General features: G+C 40.5%; 1 protein-coding gene across 3 annotated transcripts in view; it reads right to left on the minus strand.

Moving 5' to 3' along the window:
• Positions 1 to 276: 276 nt before the first annotated feature.
• ATAD1 (ATPase family AAA domain containing 1) overlaps positions 277 to 20,964 on the minus strand; it is a 73,523-nt gene continuing 52,835 nt past the window's right edge. For all 3 annotated transcript variants that reach the window (XM_042909408.1, XM_042909409.1, XM_042909407.1), the window contains exons 6-10: positions 20,203 to 20,309; positions 12,124 to 12,213; positions 9,279 to 9,329; positions 3,508 to 3,641; positions 277 to 1,690 (exon numbers count right to left, since the gene is read on the minus strand). In XM_042909408.1, the coding sequence (XP_042765342.1) occupies positions 1,570 to 1,690; positions 3,508 to 3,641; positions 9,279 to 9,329; positions 12,124 to 12,213; positions 20,203 to 20,309 (503 nt within the window). In that variant the 3' untranslated portion in view covers positions 277 to 1,569. The remainder of the gene's footprint in view (positions 1,691 to 3,507; positions 3,642 to 9,278; positions 9,330 to 12,123; positions 12,214 to 20,202; positions 20,310 to 20,964) is intronic.

A 20,964-nucleotide genomic window follows, 5' to 3' on the forward strand; every position in this document is an offset into this window, starting at 1 on the left:
AAAATAATCGTATAATATAGTTATTAAAAATGGGAGACGAAACTTTTTATTTTTGATATCTTGTGTTTTGCAGTCAATTTTTAATCGTCTTCACAGTTTTCGAAACTTGCTTTTTGTCGTCCAGAGTACTTTCCGCAATCTCTACCCACCCGCTACTCGCACAACCAAATAAACTCCCCAACAGGTTCAAGTGAGAGACCTACTATCAAATAAATTACTCTAATGACTCACGAATGAAGACTGAAGAGTTTCAAAGAAATACAATAAAAACAAAAATATATGGAGCATAATTTAATCTTTCAGATGGTTCACAGAAGGCACCTCAAGACCATATTGTGCCATTTTCCTCATGCGGTGTGTTTAAGGGCCTATAACAGAATTCTGGTTAGTGAAATTCTGGACAAAAAAAAAACGTTTCCTATGGAGGGCACACAGCATCGAATGACCACGGATACAATATGGGGACTCTGACGTGTGTATCTGTACTAACTAGGGCACAATTTATAATATGCTAAGAAAACTTTAAAAATCAAAGTCACAAAATGAGTATTTTTAGCACAGCTAGCAACAGCTACTTGTTTTAAACTATCATTCCATTTCTGATGACCAAATGATATTTGACCATAATTAAAAAACATAACTTTAAAATAACAGTACAAAACCATGGCTACAACAGAACTACGTTCCATCAAATGAAGGAGAAGTCACAGATGTGTGCTGCATGGCACTGTAGTTTTTCAAAGCCCTTTGGAAAGGCTCCTCCAACCACGTTCACGTGTATCGATTGAAAACAGGCCTCTGCTCAGTGTGCTTACAGAAAGACTTGAAATCCGTGTCGATCATCCAAAAGCCTGACAACCACTCAATGCTGATCACTGATCAAGTCTTTTTGTTGGATTTTCCGACCAGCGTAATAGTGGAGCCCCTTCTGAAGCAGAGACGTGGCGGACTCCGACTATTCCACTGCGGAGAAATGCTCAACTTGAAACGAAAGCGGACACAAGTGACAGCTGGAAATGGCTGAATCACTGTACCTTTACACACGACCAGAAATCTCAGTTCTGCTGTACACTATTTGGTACTTTTTGATTCAGTAGTTGGGGTAAAAAAAAGTTTCCGTATTCAAACATATCTACAGAGTATCGATATAAAATGTGTGAATATATACATTTAATACACACGCACGCACGCACTCACTCACTCACTCACTCACTCACGTATCGAGAAACCAGCACTTACCCACATCCCTGTTTCCACGAATGACTCGACAAATCGTTACTTTAAGACCAGCTTAGATGCTCTGAGGCCGCAGCGTCCGGAGACAGAGGTCAGACGCGAGCCCGCACTCAGGCTGGATTAGACTGTTCCTCCTCATGATTTCTGACGAGTAGTAACACCGCTTATAGAACAACTACATCTCAATAACTTAGGAGTCAGAGTATAAAACCAGTGTCGTGAACATTTAACTCTCTCACGGCGTGAAGGACATTCCTGTTTTCATTCTATTTCCACTGATGATAAGAGTGCACCAAACTAGATCACACTGAACTGTACAAATGATCTTTACTCTTAATCTAAACAAACATGTGTCAAAACATTCTGAAATGCGGCGTCCTTGGATTTCTTCATCTTTTCAATCGCTCGATGCAGGTCCTGCTGTTGCACAGGCCGGATTTCATCTTCATCGCGGCTAAGACACAGACAAAACCGCCAGATGGTCAAATAACTTTCAAATACACCTCCCTAAAACATCCTCCTGAGATTAAGAAATGAAATCTTTGTCCCACCTAAGACCCCCAAGGACAGCCACAATTATGAGCTTCATGTGAATGCTTCCAGAATTTTCTGTGCAGACACAAGCTGGGGAGGATGTTTTTAGAAGCACGGGCTGCTGGGAGGGAGGGGGCCAAAATGGCCGGCTGTAACTCAGTGTTGCAGATGTGGTCATGAAAACCAAATGCCTCACACTAAGAACCAAATGCAGAATGTTGGCACGACGCGGAAATATTAGATAAAGGTGTGCAGTTTATGTGGGCGTAGAATTCCCATCAAGGAATCAAAAATTATTCCCATGAAAACTGAAATTAAAAGTAGCATTCTTGGGTATATACTCATGTACATATTTAGCATGTGACAAACTAAAAATAAAATTCTTTGCTATTAGTAAAAAACCAACTAGCCTAAACCTCCCCTATTCAATAATGAGAAAAACAAAATCCAATATATAATGTCTCCTTGTAATTTACAAACATTTAGGGAAAAAGTTACGATAAGCCAAGTCTAAGACCCAGATTTTTCATCCTGACATATAAAATTTTCAAAGGCTTTGAGGACAGCAGAAAAATAGGACTTTCTTTATTAACGTAACTTATTCACACAAAACGTATTCATAAGTTGTTTCTCCTCCTCTCCTCATTTTCTTACACACAAGAATAAAAACCTTTGGCAAGTAGACTCTTGGCTCCGGTCAGAGGTCAAAAGTATTCCCAGCATCAGCATTAGGGGAGCTGGAATAATCCAGCAACAAATAAACGAAGCGAGCCTCTCCATAACGGGGCCCCAGGGAGCACTGAAGGCAGGTGCGGAACTAGGGCAAACATAGCTAACCTTTCTTTCTACACCAAGCGAAAGAGTTTTTGGTGAAGCTTGCTACGGCGATGCACCGTCATTAAAAACATGGTCATTAAGAACATGGCACCACCAGCATATCCAAGTCTCCTGGAGTGAGAGCCTCGGTGGCGGATGAGGGAGGAGGCCTTAGAAAAAGGGGCCAGAGGCAGAGAACTCATTCAACATGAGGCCCCAAAGTACAACAGTGTGCTAAGAGTTACAGGAACTCTTCATCAGAAGGTCAATACTCTGAAAAGAGGCTTAGAAACGCAGTGTTAGGCTGGCCCAGGGCAAGCGGCCTTCTGGGAAAGGTCCTTGCAGGACACAGTTCACGGGGGCGGACTTGAGCCGGCTCACTAGCGTCTCTGGTGAAACAGCCGGGCACAGAGCTGGTTTCTCAAACTCGTGCTCTGAAACGGCTTTCGAGTGAAGTTTGCCCCAGTGACAACAGTCTGTTTAACGCATTACTGTTAACACACTGAAGTCTAATCCCCAGCAATGGCCCCCAGGCCCACTCACGTGGGAAATCCCTGGAAGAGCACAGGAAATGGAACTAGGACTTTCAAGTGCAAAGCAGTCCGGGAATCCTAGAGAACCCTCTTTCCCAGGAGTAAGTAAGCCTAAGCTGCCGTCGGCCTCCTGTGACCCAGTGCGGGGATTTTTGGCAAACGTGCAGCTTCTGTTTCTTCCTCTTCCTTCCAGAGCCTCCCCACAACCCCCGTCCCCAACTCGCTTTCAGAACTTCCCTTTAGGAAGAAAAAAGGGCAGTTCATAAAGTTGGGGAGATTGTTAATTCAAGTTCACCTTTTATTCCATAAGCAGAGTTGGTATTGTAAAGAAAAATAAGGGAAACCACCCTGAAAGGTCTAAAAGGGTCTGAGAAATAGGAGACGATACCTTTCTTCCGATGTAGAGTTAACATACTCCCGGACACACAGGAGGGCGGCGTCCCTGCACATCTCCTTCAGGTCACTGCCCGAGAAACCGTCCGTCTCCTGGGCGACTTCCAGCAGGTCCACGTGCCTGTCCACCTTTCACGAGGAAAAACAAACGTGAAAAGTGCTGCAGAGCATGAGCTAGCTTCTGTGTCTCACATTTTAGTTCCACGTTGTTTCCCCACCCCAAATTTTAAATGACTGTTACTACTGTGTATGTATTAAAGCTTGCTTGCTTGCTTGATTTATTAAAACATTTTTTTGATGTTAATTTTTGAGAGACAGACCTTCCACGTAAAGAATGTTAAGCATGTTGGAATAGTACGGAAGGAGAATCATCCAAAAATACTTTGTTTCTACTTTTCCTTTAGCCATAAAACCTAGAGTTTTGAAATCTAATTGTCATGAACTGCCATTATGACTGGAGTATTAAATAAAGCCTTACTCGATAGATCATGAAGCGAGAGGGAAGAACAGACACTCAAACACTGTCGGACTCTCCTTGGCGCCTCTTAGGAAGGTCCTGAGTTGCAGGACTGCATTCACCATTCTTGGCAAACAGCCCACATCAAGTCCCGGGTCCATGACAGCAAACCTATCAACGGGCGCTTGCTTGCCCTTTGGCCGCAATGCTCTGTGTTTACCAGCCCAACACCCAGCGTAATAGTCTCGTTCCTCAACGTAAGCTTCGGTCACCGTCCTGGGTGCACAGCAGGCCTAGGAGAGTACACACTAGGCTTCCATGTAGGTTGAGAAGAGAAAATGAGCAAGAACGACGTCCTTGTATTAGATGATGCATACGTGTCACTCGCCACGCTAAGCACTCTGCATGTTAATTAGTTTCAGGGGACCCTGCCAGGCAGTGTTCTTGTTCTGAGGGAGCTTAAATACACTGCCCGAGGTCACACCAGAGCCGGGCTGTGGACACGCTGTGGTTAAGGTCCAGCCGAACTCTTCCCCTGCATAGCTGACCATCTGCCTTAACAACACTTACTTTCTTCCACCGACCTGAAATGCCACCTCTGTGAGTTATTAAATGCCCACTGGGTAAGCCCCAGTGTTTGAGTAACACTGGCAACTGTGCACGAGACTGGGACGCCAGACGGTGTGGGGTCTACAGTCAGCTCTGCAACTGTGACCTCACGCGACACCGGTCTCCTCATTTCTAAAAGTGGGGGTTGAATGAGGAGATACCCCAAATTCTTTGTGAACAGAAGTGAACGCAGGAGGTAGGTGTGGGGCTGGCAGTAGAGCTAAGCAAAAAAAATGGTAAACACGGAACTAAATAAGTTTTAATAGGGGCGCCTTGGAGGGCTCAGTTGGTTGGGCATCAGACTTCGGCTCAGGTCATGACCTCACGGTTCGTGGGTTCAAGCCCCGCATCGGTTTGTGAGTTCGAGCCCCACACTGGGCTCTGTGCTGACAGTTCAGAGCCTGGAGCCTGCTTCAGATTCTGTGTCTTCCTCTCTCTCGCTGCCCCTCCCCCACTCGTACTCTGTCTCTCAAAAATAAACATCAAAAAAATGTTTTAATAAATAAAGCAAGCAAGCAAGCAAGCAAGCAAGCTTTAATACATACACAGTAGTAACAGTCATTTAAAATTTGGGGTGGGGAAACAACGTGGAACTAAAATGTGAGACACAGAACATGTGAGACAGGGAACATCCACGCAGAAACATTTGAAGTAAAATTATAGTATCAGGAAGAGGGAGGAAATAGTGTTAACCTGGACTATAGGTATATATAAAAAAATTTTAAGGGTACCAGTAAAAGATAAAAAGAGAATGTGTACCTTCCGAAACAGCAGAAGAAGAGGAAGAAAGGGAAGAAAACACAAGAGTGGGGGTGGGTGGGCAAAAAACAAAAAGCATAATACATAGAAAGTACTAGAATAAGAAAGAATGAATCAGAGCTTATCAGTGATCCCCACAAATGCAAATAGGCTAGGCTGGTGAAAGCCCATTAGACTGTATAAAAAACCAAAATGCAGTTAATTTGAGGTTTAGAATGGTCACACCCCGTCCAAGGGGAAAATAAAACAGATTTGGTGTTCAGTTTTAAAAGAAAAAAAGTTCAAAACAAAAGATTGAGAAAGGACAGACAAGGCAAATATTAACCAAAAGAAAGCTAATTTAGTTCTATTCTCATCAGATCAATAGAATTTTACTCAACACACGTAATTTGGAATAGAAATCATTAAATAATTAAAAAATAATACATCAGAAAAATACAACAACTCTGCACTGATATGCATTTAATAAAATATGGCCCTGAAATACATACAGCAGAAATGAACATAAGGACAGAGTGAGATGGACAAATCCACAGTAATACTGGGAGATGTTTTCTTTAAGATCTTAAGTAATCTCTACACGCAGCATGGTGCTCGAACTCACAGCCCCCGAGATTGACAGTCCCAATCTCGAGTGAACTCCCGTATCATGTACTGATGGATAAGACAGTGAGCACTTCTAGGTACAGTGAGCGCCTGTGATCTGATGTACACAACAGAAAACATGACGAACTCACTACGGGACTTCTGTATAATTTGGATATTGGTCCCCTGTTGGTCACAGGGTTGTAAATCTGTTCCCGGGGGCTTTTCTTTCATTCTGTGCATGTTACCTCGTCATGCTTCTGATTATAATCAGACCTGTCTATTCTCTTCCTGGGAAGCATACGCTCCCTTATATCTGACAACCCTTCTTACTTGTGCACGGCACCAGACATGCAAGAATCTAATTTCTCTACAGTGTGTAAAACTCACGGAAGAGTAAAAATAACCTACACCTGCACACGCATCACGTGTCCATCCACACACAACCACGAAACAAATTTCCACTACCCATCAGGACAACGGGCTACCAGTGACAGTGACTGCAGGACATGGGAAGCAAATATGTTAAGATCACCCGTTAAATCCGGGTGGTGGATATAAGGTTGTGTCTGTGTATACAATATTCCATACATTAAAAAAACTACTTAAGAGGGGCGCCTGGGTGGCTCAGTCGTTTAAGCGTCTGACTTCAGCTCAGGTCGTGATCTCACGGTTTGCGGGTTCCAGCCCCGCGTCAGGCTCTGTGCTGACAGCTCAGAGCCTGGAGCCTGCTTCGGATTCTAGGTCTCCCTCTCTCTCTGTCCCTCCCCTGCTCACACACACTCTCTCTCTCTCAAAAATAAACAGTAAAAAAAATAAGGGGCGCCTGGGTGTCTCGGTTGAGTGGCTGACTTCAGCTCAGGTCATGATCTCACAGTTTGTGAGTTCGAGCCCTGCGTCGGGCTCTGTGCTGACAGCAGGCCTGGAGCCTGCTTCGGATTCTGCGTCCCCCCCCACCCCCCGTCCCTCCCCTGCTCATGCTCTGTCTCTCCCCCTCTCTCAAAAATAAACATTAAAAAATAAAACATTAAAAAAAACCTACTTAACACCTTCCAAATTGTACTCTGAAATATTAACAATCTGTCTTCCTCACTTAAACAATCAACGCCTCCACCCCATCTTTTGGCCATACTTTGTTGGGCCACACTATGTTCTAACCACTCACAAATCTTGTGCACGACACAGCGATAAAGTTACAAAGCGATAAAGATGAACAAAGCAACTTTGAGAAAATATCAAAGAGGAGAAGATTCCAGGCAGCGGGGGAGCAAGATGAACAGAGGCAGCATGCCATAATGGTTGAGAGAAAGGCTCCATCACTACTTTGCTACATCGGCCTGGGCAATTTATTACAGAACTTCTCTGAGTTTCGGTTTCTTCAACGTAAAATAGTATCAACATGTGCTCCTCAGATGAACTGAGGATTAAGTAAAACAATGTAAATCTCACCACTATGCTAGGTACACAGCAAATAATCGGAAAGTAACCCTTTTTCTAACAGCTAGTAGATAAACCATAAAGTCATGGGAACTGTTTTCATTAGACATTCCTTATACCCGTGCCGAATGTCATCCTAAAAGGATTTCCAAAGGTGCTACTCTTAAAAAAAAAAAAAAAAAAAAAAAAAAAGGAATAGATATTCCTTGATATAGATATTCCATTGAATAGATATTCAATGACAGTAATGAATTATTGTCCTTTTTTTGTTAAGTGTAATAATGGTTATGAGATTAAGTCAAAAAAGAAAAGAATTATTTCTTTTAGAAGTGAAACTAAAATATTCACAGATGCAGTGCAATGGGAAACCTGGGGAGTAGGGAAGTAGGGCAGCAAGGGGCACAATCACCCTGACAGTGATTCATGGAGGAAAACCACAAAATACAAGCAACCCTCCCTATGGGAATCTATCAGGTTTTTTAGTTTGGACAGCAAGTTCAAGGAGTGAGTTTATTTTATTTACTTATTTTTTTTAAGTAAGCCCTATGCCTGATGTGGTGCTTGAACTCATGACCCCGCAATCAAGAGTCGTGTGTTCCACCGACTCAGCCAGCCAGGCGCCCCTCAAATAGAGCTTAGATACAAAGTTTAGGATGGTGAAGAATGCCATGTTATTCAAACCTCAGAAGCCAAAAACGGGGGAAAAGAATCCAGCAAGTTAAGAAAAACAAACCGGGAAAAAATACTTCAAATCATTTAAACTAAGAGAATTCTCCCTAATATATTAGAGTTCCTATAAATCCCTAAGAACAAGAACACTGCAATAGAAAAATCGGCCAAGAATATGAATGGGTGTTTCACAGAAAAAAACCTCAAGAGGCTCTTAAACACGAAATGCTCATTTCATCCTTAAGAATACAATGAGATACCATTCTCCACCTAGATCACGTGGGCACAAAGCCCCACCGCATTCGTCGGCAAGGCAGCCGGGGAGGCGCTAAGGCTGCTGGTGTGAGAGTACATCAGCGTGGAATTTGGCAAGAGCCACCAAAATTCTAAATCAGATCCTGTGATCTAGCAATTCCTTTTCTGGAAAATCACCCCTACTAACATCCCTGGACAAGCGTGAAGTGACGTATGTTCAAGGTTGTTATTCAATGCGGCATTTTTGTGGTAGTAAAAGACTGGAATCAACCTGAACGTTCTTCAATATGGCACTGATTTAATGAACCGTGGTATATCCAGACAGTGGAGTCCTATGCAACGCAAAAACGAGAGAGAGAACGAGAGAGAGCGACTGAGCGCACAGAATAAAGACACTACCTGCTAATACGGAAAGGTCTCCAAGATGAGTGACAAAAGCAATGCACAGGACAGGGTATGCAGTTTATTAATATGGCTTATGTAGGAAAAGGAAAAGGAGTAACAGTATACCCTACGTGCTGTTATAGACTGGGTCATCTGAAGGGACACAGAAGAAATGTAGGAGGAGAAGTGGGATTCTTCTCTGAATAGCATTTAACGTCCATGTTTTAATTCTGAAGGATGTGACCTTAAATACAGAACCCATTTAAATTTTGATTATCATACCCTTCTAAATCTCAACTGCAACTTCAAAAAATATCGTAATCAAATAAATAAAACCCATACTGCTGTACAAAAATAAATGTATCTTATATAACTGAAGAACAGCCTAAAAATATCAAAGATATGAAACACAGCACTTTAAAAAAAAGCAGACCATCTTTAATTAGTTCAAATGGACCATGGCTAATGCGTTACATGAACGGCCAACAGTTTTACAGTGATTTATGTCAAGTACAAAGCTGTTTATTCTCCAATTACTTTTTCATTTCTAAAACTGTTTTATGAACGTAAACATATTTACAGGTTGGGGGAAAATGTAATTTTCTACTTACGTTTTCATTTTTCAAGATGAGTCTCAGGATTGCTTCTCTTTGTTTCAGAGCCTAAAACCAGAATCATTTCCAGTTAGCATTTAACAAAACTAAGGATCAACTAGTTTTCGTGATATTTCTTCTTTCCTCTGTAAACTATCTGACAATACTTGCAGGAAACGCCAGAAACTCTAACAAAAATCATAAAATATGTTGGCTAAGCAAGGTCTAGATTCTAGACTCTAGAGTAATTGTGGTCAACCTCCTGAATTCCTGTCTTCTTATTCTGAACCCCCAGCGATCAGCACAATGTCTGGGAAACAACATGCCCTTCAGTGTCTTTCCTCTACGGCTCTGGCAAACATCCTTTTCTTCATTTACACAATTGGACAGGATGGCGGCGATGTAGGCTCGGTTCCTCCACGTCTGCACACCGCTCCCTCACTCGCTAATTTATACCAGTCAGTGTTTGTTTGGCGTTGGCGGTACACGTGTTTGTATACTTTCCACCCGAGCGATGGCTCACATTATATCACAGAACAGGCATTTTGATAGGATACCTTACATAGAAAGTAAATATAAAGGCTTTAAAAATGTATTATGGCTGAACTCATTCTTGTTCTCACAACCACTGAAGACACAGCTAGTTACCACCAGTATCAAATCAAATGACCGGAAAAAACACAACCGAACCCTGCTGTTCCCGTAATTCAAGATGGTTAAGTATGAAGGTAAATTTGGTATGTTATGTGATGACCAATGACTACTCTTTGTGAATAACCACTTAATTTGGAGAAGAGTTTTAAGGTAAGGTTAATCAGATACTTCGACATCAGAGTTCTGCGATAAGAAGAAAATTACCCTATAGAGTATATGTATCCACTAAAAATGGAATGAAAGGGGGGTTACAAAATCCCAGTTTGTACATTAACAGCATACAAATTTGTAACAAGTTTGACAACCCATTTTGGTAACTAACACAATTAATATGTTAAAATGAGAACTGTAGTAAAGGCTACCTTGTGAGTTGTTGTATCCTTGTTCTAGTCTACTGTGTATCAAAAACCTGTTTCCTGTCGGACTCCAGACAGAGATTCCATCAATGTAATCTTTGTCTTCAGATCCACCGAGGGAAGGAAATTAATTTTCTTTAAAAACGTCCTGCTGTCTTGCCAACGCAAAAGCCCGATTCATAGGCAAGGCAGACAAAAGCCACGTAAACCTGGAGGCAGCCTACTTCTCCAGCCTCGGGTCCCTCTGCTTCCCGGACGCCCTGCCTGAACTACCCCCAGAGTCTCAGCAAATACACATTACCTTTCACACATTCTTGCCTTTGCTCGCCTCCCCCGCGTATCAAACTCCTGCCATCCTGGATTCTGTAAAGCTTACTACTACTCAGACAGAATTATTGGTTTTCAGCATCATTTCAGGGTCTCAGTTCTTCAAACATTCTTTTGGTAAGTATCTTTTATGTCATTCATTTACGTGTCTGCCTCCCGTGCCACCCAGAGCTAAGGACAGGGGCCGTGCTCCATTCCCCAGAGTCTGGTGGGTGCCTGACACAACCCAGTGCTCAACGCTAGCCACACTAAATAAATTTAGTGTGAATTTCAGCAAGGTGAATTTCTCCATTGCTGTAGCAGGTAAATCTTCTAAGAGCGGCACACTCTGAGCATGTTCTCTCTCTCAGAGAGGCCGAGGTCTTAGCTACAGCAAATAACTGATCAGAGTAAGAGGCCACAACCCTCAATTTTAGGGAACCACGTTTATTGCCACACACTGGTACGTTGTGGGATACTCAGTGGGACAGATGTTTTTTAGCCAGAGACTCTCAGGGGTATTATAATCTTTTATTTCAAAATTTGAAAGGACTGACACTAAAAATTCCTCTACACAGCTATACATGTAACACGCGGACTGACTGTATGGTGCGCATTTTCAATGATCAACCCTGTTTTTTCCCTCTTCCATCGAAAGGCAAAATTTGAGATTTGAGGATTCTGTGCAAAAATTATGTAGAGTACCAGTAAGTTATAATCGCCTACTCGAGGGTACTTCTTAACTGACAGAAAAGGATGCTAGAAAGAAGATAGCCCTGGTCCAGTACACCCTTACATCTACATTAAGTTAAAGTGTAATATCTTAGCCACTGGTTAATCATTAATCCTATCAAAGGGAAACACAGATTACAATTGACAACAATCAATCAGATAAATCCAGTTCTTGTCAGCCTTCTGCACATGATCTTAGCCAAAAGGCCGAGAAGCGACTTGTCAGCCTTCTGAACAGAACAATTCTTTAACCCCATCCCTCCGAATTTTATCCTGTGCCAAACCAAAATTATAATTTCAATTTTCTATGTACTTTCTCAGACAACGTGCTACATTCTAAAGAAAATCAAACAGGTGGCTAAGCACACGAGGTAAGTATAGACTCTGAAGGGAAGCAAATGACGCTCATCTTAGGGAAGAAAGAAGAAAAAAAGCAAGACAGAGTGGAAAGGACAAATAATTATAGGGACTCTTACCCCATTCCTTTCCTGCCTGCCATAAATAGTAAGTCAATCCTATTAAAAAAAGATCATTCCTGGGGTGCCTGGGTGGATCAGTCAAATGCCTCACTTCAGCTCAGGTCATGGTCTCACAGTTCATGGGTTCAAGCCCCGCGTTAGGCTCAGTGCTGACAGCTCGGAGCCTGGAGCCTGCTAAAGATTCTGTGTCTCCCTCTCTCTCTGCCCCTCTCCCACTTGCACTCTGTCTCTCTCCAAAATAAAAAATAAACATTAAAAAAATTAAAAACCAAATCATTCCTTTCCTGTAAAAAGCTGAGTGTCTAACAATACACAACATCAATCACAAGCACTTACAGGCTGGTTGATATGAAACCTCGTAGGCATTCTTCTCATTATGGCCGAGTCAAGGTCCTGAGGACGGTTGGTGGCCCCCATAACTATGACCTGGGTGGGCATAGAAAGAAAACACAAGGCATTAAATCCACTGATAATGCACCTTTTAGGATATTACTACTAGGGCTTAGAAGCTATGGAAAAATGACTTTAGTATTACTCAAAAATTTATACATACAAGTCAAAGTTAATCCTAAATGGATCCAATGATGGCAAAAGTGGTAAGACTGATGCATTTCACCAGAATTTTGGTAACTAATATACTGTTTAGTTACTGAAGAATTATGAAGATTTAAAATAAAAAGTATTTTGCAATATATGGTTGCTCAGTGGCTACACACTGAATAACTAAAAGCCATTTAGGTTACAGCTTGGGAGTCTATACAGGGGATACTTCGCGTCCTTCGATACTAAAATTAAATCATTTCCCCTGAGTCTAAGGATTCTGGTGACGGTAACAGGTATCGTGTACTTTTTCCTCTAGATTTCACACCACTATCTCACGGCACTGTCAGCCCTGCCGGTGATGTCTTCTCAATGCTACAATAAAACCTCAAGTGATCAAACTTTCAACAAGGGCAAAAATTAATCAGATAAATGCTGGGCAGAATTTAAAAAAGAAAAAAGAATTAGGTGCTTGGCTGGCTCAGTCGGTAGTGTGTGTGACTCTTGACCTTGGGGTTGTGAGTTTGAGCCCCATGTTGGGGGTAGAGATTACTGAAAAAATAATTAATTTTTAAAAAAAGGAAAGAAAATGCTGGTGACCTGCCAACCTCTGGGCCTATGTCACTTTACTCATAAAGGATATAGACATGAAAAATCAACGCAAAAAAAGACAGAGATATCCAAAATAAGTTAATTTCTGGAAGCCCTCAATATTAGCATTATTGTTGGTATTTTTTATATAACCCAATAACAGCCCACATCTGCTACCCAAAATGAAATTTATCAGTATTCTAATGGAAACTTTTCTTTAATATAATTTTATTTCAGCCTAAGACGTTCTCAATTTCTGAAATAATCTGAAATCTAACTTCCAGAACATGCTGAAAGATCCATTAAACCTTATATTCTACTTCTACTCTACATTTAATGACGTTCAAGAGACAAATTATTTTCAATTTAACTGTTGACAGGTTGCCACCTAGAGGGAAAAAATGTAAATACAAAGGTAAATTTGAGAAATGTTAGTTCCACAATATAATGCAATTTTGTATTTAAATTAAGTGGTCCTAAAATCAAAATATTAAGGCTCTTACCTATTTTTCAAATTTATTGACTTTCCACAGCCCTATAAAATTAGTAAAGTAAAATTTCCATCAAATGTAAACCAAAGAAGCCCTAAAAGTGACCAAAGGAACTAAATGCATAAGATAATGTATGAGTAGAAAAACATCTTGAGATACAGTATACATTACGTGTTAGAAGAGATTCAAAGTGATTTGGAAGCTTGCGGAAGACTGACCACATCAACTTAAAATAAAAACAAAGCAAAACCCAGTATGGCAGATGGGACGCTAAAAATTAGGATCAAGGAATCTAAACACATCCAGCACAACACAGTCTAATGGATACATACAGGATGATACAGGTACTCAGGATGAAGAAAAAGCAAGTGATTCAAACTACCTGCTTCCCTTAAAGAAGCTCTTTCAAGCAGTGATTTTAAGGGGCAAAAACGGATCAACTGCACACACACATCTTAACTCTAATGCAAATGAGCAAAAATCCAAGTTAATCCTACAGTTAACTTATATGTCTCATGTCTTAGCAGATGAAGAACATGTCATCAGGTACCTCTGACCCCCAGTGTGGGTGGCGGCTACCTCAGACCCCCAGTGCCGGTGGCGGGTACCTTTGGACCCCCAGGGCCGGAAGTGGGTACCTCGGACCCCCGTGCGGGTGGCGGGTCTGATTGGGCCACTCGGCTACCTCTGTTTCCACTGTAGGAAATCACACATACAAGAAAAAGCTGGGGTACTGGGCTTGATCCGTAACCACAGAATAGATAATTTTAGAGAAAGCCGGACTGGTTCGTTCATATGAAAGAATATGTCTAAAACTAATATTCAAGTTAACATCAATTTTAATCCCCTCAACGCACAAAAAAGGTTGAAAAAATTTGTCAGCTTTATAAAAAATTAACATCTTCATTTGCTATGAAGGTTTATCACAGTGAAAACAGTACATTGTTACTATCAGTGTAATAAAGAATGACGGTTCTGAAAACTCAGTGTTGTTTCATATCAGAACCATGCTGTGTGGCTCTGGAGAATACTTCATCCAAATGCTATTTTCTTCACTTCTAAAACTACACTGTGATACGAAAAAATATTAAACGATTTTCTCTTACATGGGCTAACTATTCAATTAAGTGTTTTCAATACTGTTGCTTAGGGGGATAATCAGTTTTTGGAAACCTGTAAACTATTCCCATTTTGAACAGATTTATTAGCACCAATTACTAATAACATTGTTTCTATTACCGTCACCTAAATTTACAGATGTTGTACTTTGTTTTCTATCACCCAAACACTAACGGCAACTTTCCCTCATAATGAAATTATATTTTCATAAAGGTGATGTAGAAGGAGGACATGTGGCTTAATACTCTCTTTAAGGATGGTGTTTTAATTTTTGATTTATGGTAATGTGGTGGATGTAGGAGATCCTTAAGCCCTCCAGCTATAAAACAAAAATAATAAAGTATAAAAAAATCTCAATCAATCAACAAATCTGCAAAAATGTGAAGGAATTAAGATAAGGCCAACAGTGAAGTCTACACATAAGGGAGGCAAGGGAGGGTAGAAGCTGCTCACGTACCACACAGAAATGTACAGATCTTACGCAGTGGGGCTTGCACTGGACACCTTACAGGCTTAATGATAAGAGGCCACCCTACATAAAGCTGGGACTCAAGAAGTAGGAGGGTCTGAAAACAGTGTGAAATATTAGAAAACGCATTCAGTAGAGTCAAGATTTGGTTCTTGGTCAGATGTATAAACACACACACACACACACACACACAATCCCTACGATTTCATGGTTCTTCACCAGCTAACCTGGATCTCAGACCTGAATTTACCTAGTGTTGAAAAAAATCTGGCAGAAGACAAAAAAAAATCCTCTTAGGAGCAACAAACCTTCAACATAGGTTCCAAAAATCTATGCACACAGTTTTACCAAATAGGACTTTTCCCATGAAATCACAAAACACACAAGCAAAGACCACATAAAGTCAAAGTACAGAACCAGATGTATAGTCATATGTTAGAATTGCTGAATAGACTATAAAATTAGTATGTTAACATATTTAAAGGAATAAAAAAAATCACATAGCAAATACTTGTTAACTGGTACTAAGTTATACCAGGCAAGTTATAAGCACTTCACTTCCTTAAAACCATTCACCAGTTTGTAGTGGATGCTATCCTTCCCTTTTTTATAGACAGTACTCCCTCCATTCAGATACAAAGTGACTGTATTATCTGATCAAGGTCACACAGCTAGTTGATGCCAGGACTCTGGTTCTCTAATCCAATTGGAAACATGAGTTGATGGGTCAGAGCCCATCAAAACTGACCCGTCAGACTTCAAGAAGGATCTAAAAGAATCTCTAGGACTAAAAAATGTAAGTGAACTAATAAGCTCAACAAAAAGGTTAACTCTAGCAGAAGAGATGCAACTCAACTTAATTTAGTTAAACTAAACTAAGTTTTAGTTAAACTTTAGTTTAATTGGCAAATTAAACTAAAAAAAATAAAAACATTTCTCAGAATGTAGCACAAAGAGAGAAAATACGAAAGAGAGATAAAACACGCGCAGTGTAAACAGGAACATCCAACGGGCATCCCATAGGAAGATCACATGGTCACGGAGGGAAATGATATGTGAAGAATGGCTGCATTTTTCAGTTCTGGTTCTGGAACTGCCATTTCCAGGAATGTGGCAGAAAAACATGCGGGGTGAGGTGTTTGGTTTTTTTTTTCTTTTAATGAAAATACATTACTGTTCTGGCAGGAAAGTATGGATTATTCATAGGCAAAGAACTAAGAGAAAATGGAAACTGCAAGAGGTACATTGAACAAGACAGGTGGCTCTCCCTCTGGGGCCATACCAGGGGACCTTGGTTCTGGTTTTCAGAGCCCACAGGGCACAGAGACAAAGTGTAGGATAAAAGACTTTCATAAAAGTGGGATCCTAAGGAAAGTACACGGGCAGGAAGTGGGAAAGTGTGTGAGTTCCAGCAACTAATGAAAGTAGTAAAGTGAAACTAAGGTGACAGGAACTGAAAGGAGGGAGTGTAAGATTCACGGTAAAGGGTCTAAACATGCACAGAGTACCCACAGCCACTAACTAGTTGTTTCCTTTCCCTCAGAGGAGAGACTTCACCCTGGTTTTCTCTTTTCTGTAGTATTTGTTTCAGGCACTTAGGCAATCTTTTAACATTGTGTTTAACATAAACCCTCAAAATGACCAAAAGTATACACAAACCATTCTTTCAGACACCCATCACTTAATGGTAAGTATAAATAATTATTAAAAACAAAAACAAAGAACTTCTCAACAAAACCAGAAGGTGGTTCTTTGAAAGAATTAACAAAATTGGTAAACCACTAGCCAGTTGGATCAAAAAGGAAAAGGAAAGGACCTAAATAAAGTCAAAAATTAAAGAGGAGAGATCACAATCAACACAGCAGAAATAAAAACAATAATAAGAGAATATTATGAGGAATTATATGCCAATAAAATGGGTAATCTGGAAGAAATGGACAAATTCCTAGAATCATATAACCTACCAATAGTGAAACAGAAAGAAATAGAAAATTTGAACAGACCCATAACCAGTAAGGAAATCGAATTAGTAATCAAAAATCTCCCAAAAAACAAGAGTCCAGGCCCACACGGCTTTCCAGGGGAATTCTACCAAACATGAAGCCAGCATTACCTTGATTCCAAAACCAGACAGAGACCCCGCTAAAAAAGGAGAACTAAAGACCGACTTCCCTGATGAACATGGAGGCAAAAATCCTCAACAAGATTATTAGCCAACCGGCTCCAACAATACATCAAAAAAATTATTCACCATGACCAAGTGGGATTTATACCTGGGATGTGGGGCTAGTTCGATATCCGCAAAACCATTAACATGATTCATCACATCAATAAAAGAAAGGAAAAGAACTGGGGCACCTGGGTGGCTCAGTCAGTTGAGCGTCCGACTTTGGCTCAGGTCATGATCTTACAATCTGTGAGTTTGAGCCCCGCATCGAGCTCTGTGCTGACAGCTCAGAGCCTGGAGCCTGCTTTGGATTCTGTGTCTCCCTCTCTCTCTCCCCCACTCCCCCACTCATGCTCCCCCACTCATGCTCTGTCTCTGTCAAAAATAAAATAAACATTAATAAAAATTTTTTAAAAAAAGAAAGGACAAGAACCATATGATCCTCTCAATAGATGCAGAGAAAGCATTTGACAAAATACAGCATCCTTTCTTGATAAAAACCCTCAAGAAAGTAGGGATAGAAAGATCAACCTCGAGATCATAAAAGCCATATAAGAAAGACCCAACGCTAATATCATCCTCAATGGGGAAAAACTGAGAGCTTTCCCCCTAAGGTCAGGAACAAGACAGGGATGTCCACTCTCGCCACTGTTATTCAACATAGTATAGGAAGTCTTAGCCTCTGGAATCAGACAACACAAAGAAATAAAAGGGATCCGAATCGGCCAGAAGGAGGTCAAACTTTCACTCTTCACAGATGACATGATACTCTATATGGAAAACCCACAAGATTCCACCAAAAAACTGCTAGAACTGATTCATGAACTCAGCAAAGTTGCAGGATAAATTGGTTGCATTCCTATAAACCAACAATGAAGCAACAGAAAGAGAAATCAAGGAATCGATCCCATTTACAATTACACCAAAACCCATAAAATACCTAGGAATAAATCTAACCAACGACATGAAAAATCTATACACTGAAAACCATAAAAAGCTTATGAAAGAAATTGAAGACACACAGAAAATGGAAAAAGATTCCATGCTCCTGGATAGGAAGAACAAATATTGTTAAAATGTCGATACCACCCAAAGCAATCTACATATTCAATGCAATCCCTATCAAAGTAACACCAGCATTCTTCAGAGAGCTAGAACAAATAATCCTAAAATTTGTATGGAACCAGAAAAGACCCCAAATAGCCAAAGCAATCTTGAAAAAGAAAACTGAAGCAGGAGGCATCACAATCCCAGACTTCAAGCTATACTACAAAGCTGTCATCATCAAGACAGTATGGTACTGGCATAAGAACAGACACTCAGATCAATGGAACAGAATAGAGAACCTAGAAATGGACGCACAATCGTATGGCCAACTAATCTTTGACAATGCAGGAAAGAATATCCAATGGAATAAAGACAGTCTCTTCAGCAAGTGGTGCTGGGAAAACTGAACAGCGACATGCAGAAGAATGAACCTGGACCCCTTTCTTACACCATACACAAAAACAAAGTCAAAATGGATGAAAGACCTAAATCTAAGACAGGAAGCCATCAAAATCCTCAAGGAGGAAGCAGGCAAAAACCTCTTTGACCTCAGCCACAGCAACTTCTTACTCAACATGTCTCCGAAGGCAAGGGAAACAAAAGCAAAAATGAACTACTGGGACCTCATCAAAATAAAAGCTTCTGCACAGCGAAGGAAACAATCAGCAAAACTAAAAGGCAACTGACAGAATGGGAGAAGATATTTGCAAATGACAGATCAGATAAAGGGTTAGTATCCAAAATCTATAAAGAACTTATCAAACTCAACAGCCAAAAAACAAATAATCCAGTGAAGACATGGGCAAAAGACATGAATAGACACTTCTCCAAAGAAGATACCCAGATGGCCAACCGACACATGAAAAAATGCTCACATCACTCATCATCAGGGAAATACACATCAAAACCACAATGAGATACCACCTGGCACCTGTCAGAATGGCTCACATTAACAACTCAGGCAACAACAGATGTTGGCGAGGATGCGGAGAAAGAGGATCTCTTTTGCACTGCTGGTGGGAATGCAAGCTGGTGCAGCCCCTCTGGAAAACAGTATGGAGGTTCCTCAAAAAACTAAAAATAGAACGACCCTACAACCCAGCAACTGCACAACTAGGCATTTCTCCACGGGATACAGGTGTGCTGTTTCAAAGGGACGCATGCACCCCCATGTTTATAGCAGCACTATCAACAATAGCCAAAGTATGAAAAGAGCCATCGATGGATAACTGGATAAAGAAAATGTGGTGTATATATACACAATGGAGTATTACTCGGCAATCAAAATGAAATCTTGCCATTTGCAGCTACGTGGATGGAACTGGAGGGTATTATACCTAGTGAAATTAGTCAGAGAAAGAAAAATATCATAGGACTTCACTCCTATGAGGACTTTAAGAGACAAAACAAAACAAAAAAAAAAAAAAAAAAAAAAAAGAGACAAAACAGATGAACATAAGGGAAGGGAAACAAAAATAATAATAAAAACAGGGAGGGGGACAAAACAGGAGAGACTCTTAAATACGGAGAACAAACAGAGGGTTACTGGAGGGGTCGTGGGAGGGGGGATGGGTTAAATGGGTAAGGGGCACTAAGGAATTTCCTCCTGATATCACCGGTGCACTATATGCTCATTTGGATGTAAATTAAAAAAATAATAAAATTAATAAAAAATAAATAAAAATAAATAAAACCAACCAAAAAGTTAAAAAAAATTTGTTCTAGGCCCATAAAACTAAGTATTAAACATTTTGTATCAGTGAAATATGAAATAAATTATTAAATGAATTGATAAAGTTTTACTAACAAATGACTGAACCAACAACAAAAAACTTCTCTAAAAAAGCCTAAGAAGTAGCCCACTAAATTTTCTCCTACTACCACCGCCAACCCCCACACCCGTTGCCACTGCCACCAGCACCCACTGCTGCCCCCCACCCCCATCAGCACCCACCACCACCACTGGCTCAAGGCAGATTTCTTTCACACACCTGACAGCTGTGGTCAGTATCCAATCCATCCCACAGACTCATAAACTGAGCTTTCATCATGGCGGTAGCTTCATGGTCAGAACTTGAACGGTTTCGCAGAAAGGAATCTAGAAGGAAGAAGTCCTCAACCTTAGAAACTAATTTGAATTATTTACTCATCATAAAACTTCAAATCATTAACCAAAAAATCAAAAGCTAACAAATTTGTGAAAGAGTACAAGACAAAGAGTTCAACTATGCCTTTTCATACATTGGTCTGATACAACAATTTTGGCAAATAATTAAGAAATTAAAACGCAATCAACTCCCAATCTTCAATTCTTTCCTATCAATACATTAATGCCAACATATGTAAAGAAGTACAGGATCGGGTAATTAGAAGATATGGATCAAGTGGTGTCTTGGAGGAAGGTCTGTATGCTTTGGCCCTAACATCCCAGGTTATGTGCATCCTATGTATTCCTAATTGTGGGTCACACTCTTTTTCTTCACACGCTTTTCCTGGAAATAAAGAAAAATGGCATTGGAAAAATGTCAAAACACCATTCCGTGGGAAATGCAGGACAGAAAATGGTTTCGAACACACATGCTCGTAGGCATGTGCATATACGTGACACAATGTAAAGAAGCCAGCAAGAAAATACAACAGAATGCTAATCGCTTTAGTTATCTCTCAGTGACAGACTTGAGGACAATTTAAATGTTCTCTTGAACTATTTGCTGTCTTCCCAATTATCTACAAAGAACATGAAATGCTTTTAA

The sequence above is a fragment of the Panthera leo genome, chromosome D2 (assembly GCF_018350215.1).
Source record: "Panthera leo isolate Ple1 chromosome D2, P.leo_Ple1_pat1.1, whole genome shotgun sequence".
Taxonomy (NCBI): domain Eukaryota; kingdom Metazoa; phylum Chordata; class Mammalia; order Carnivora; family Felidae; genus Panthera; species Panthera leo.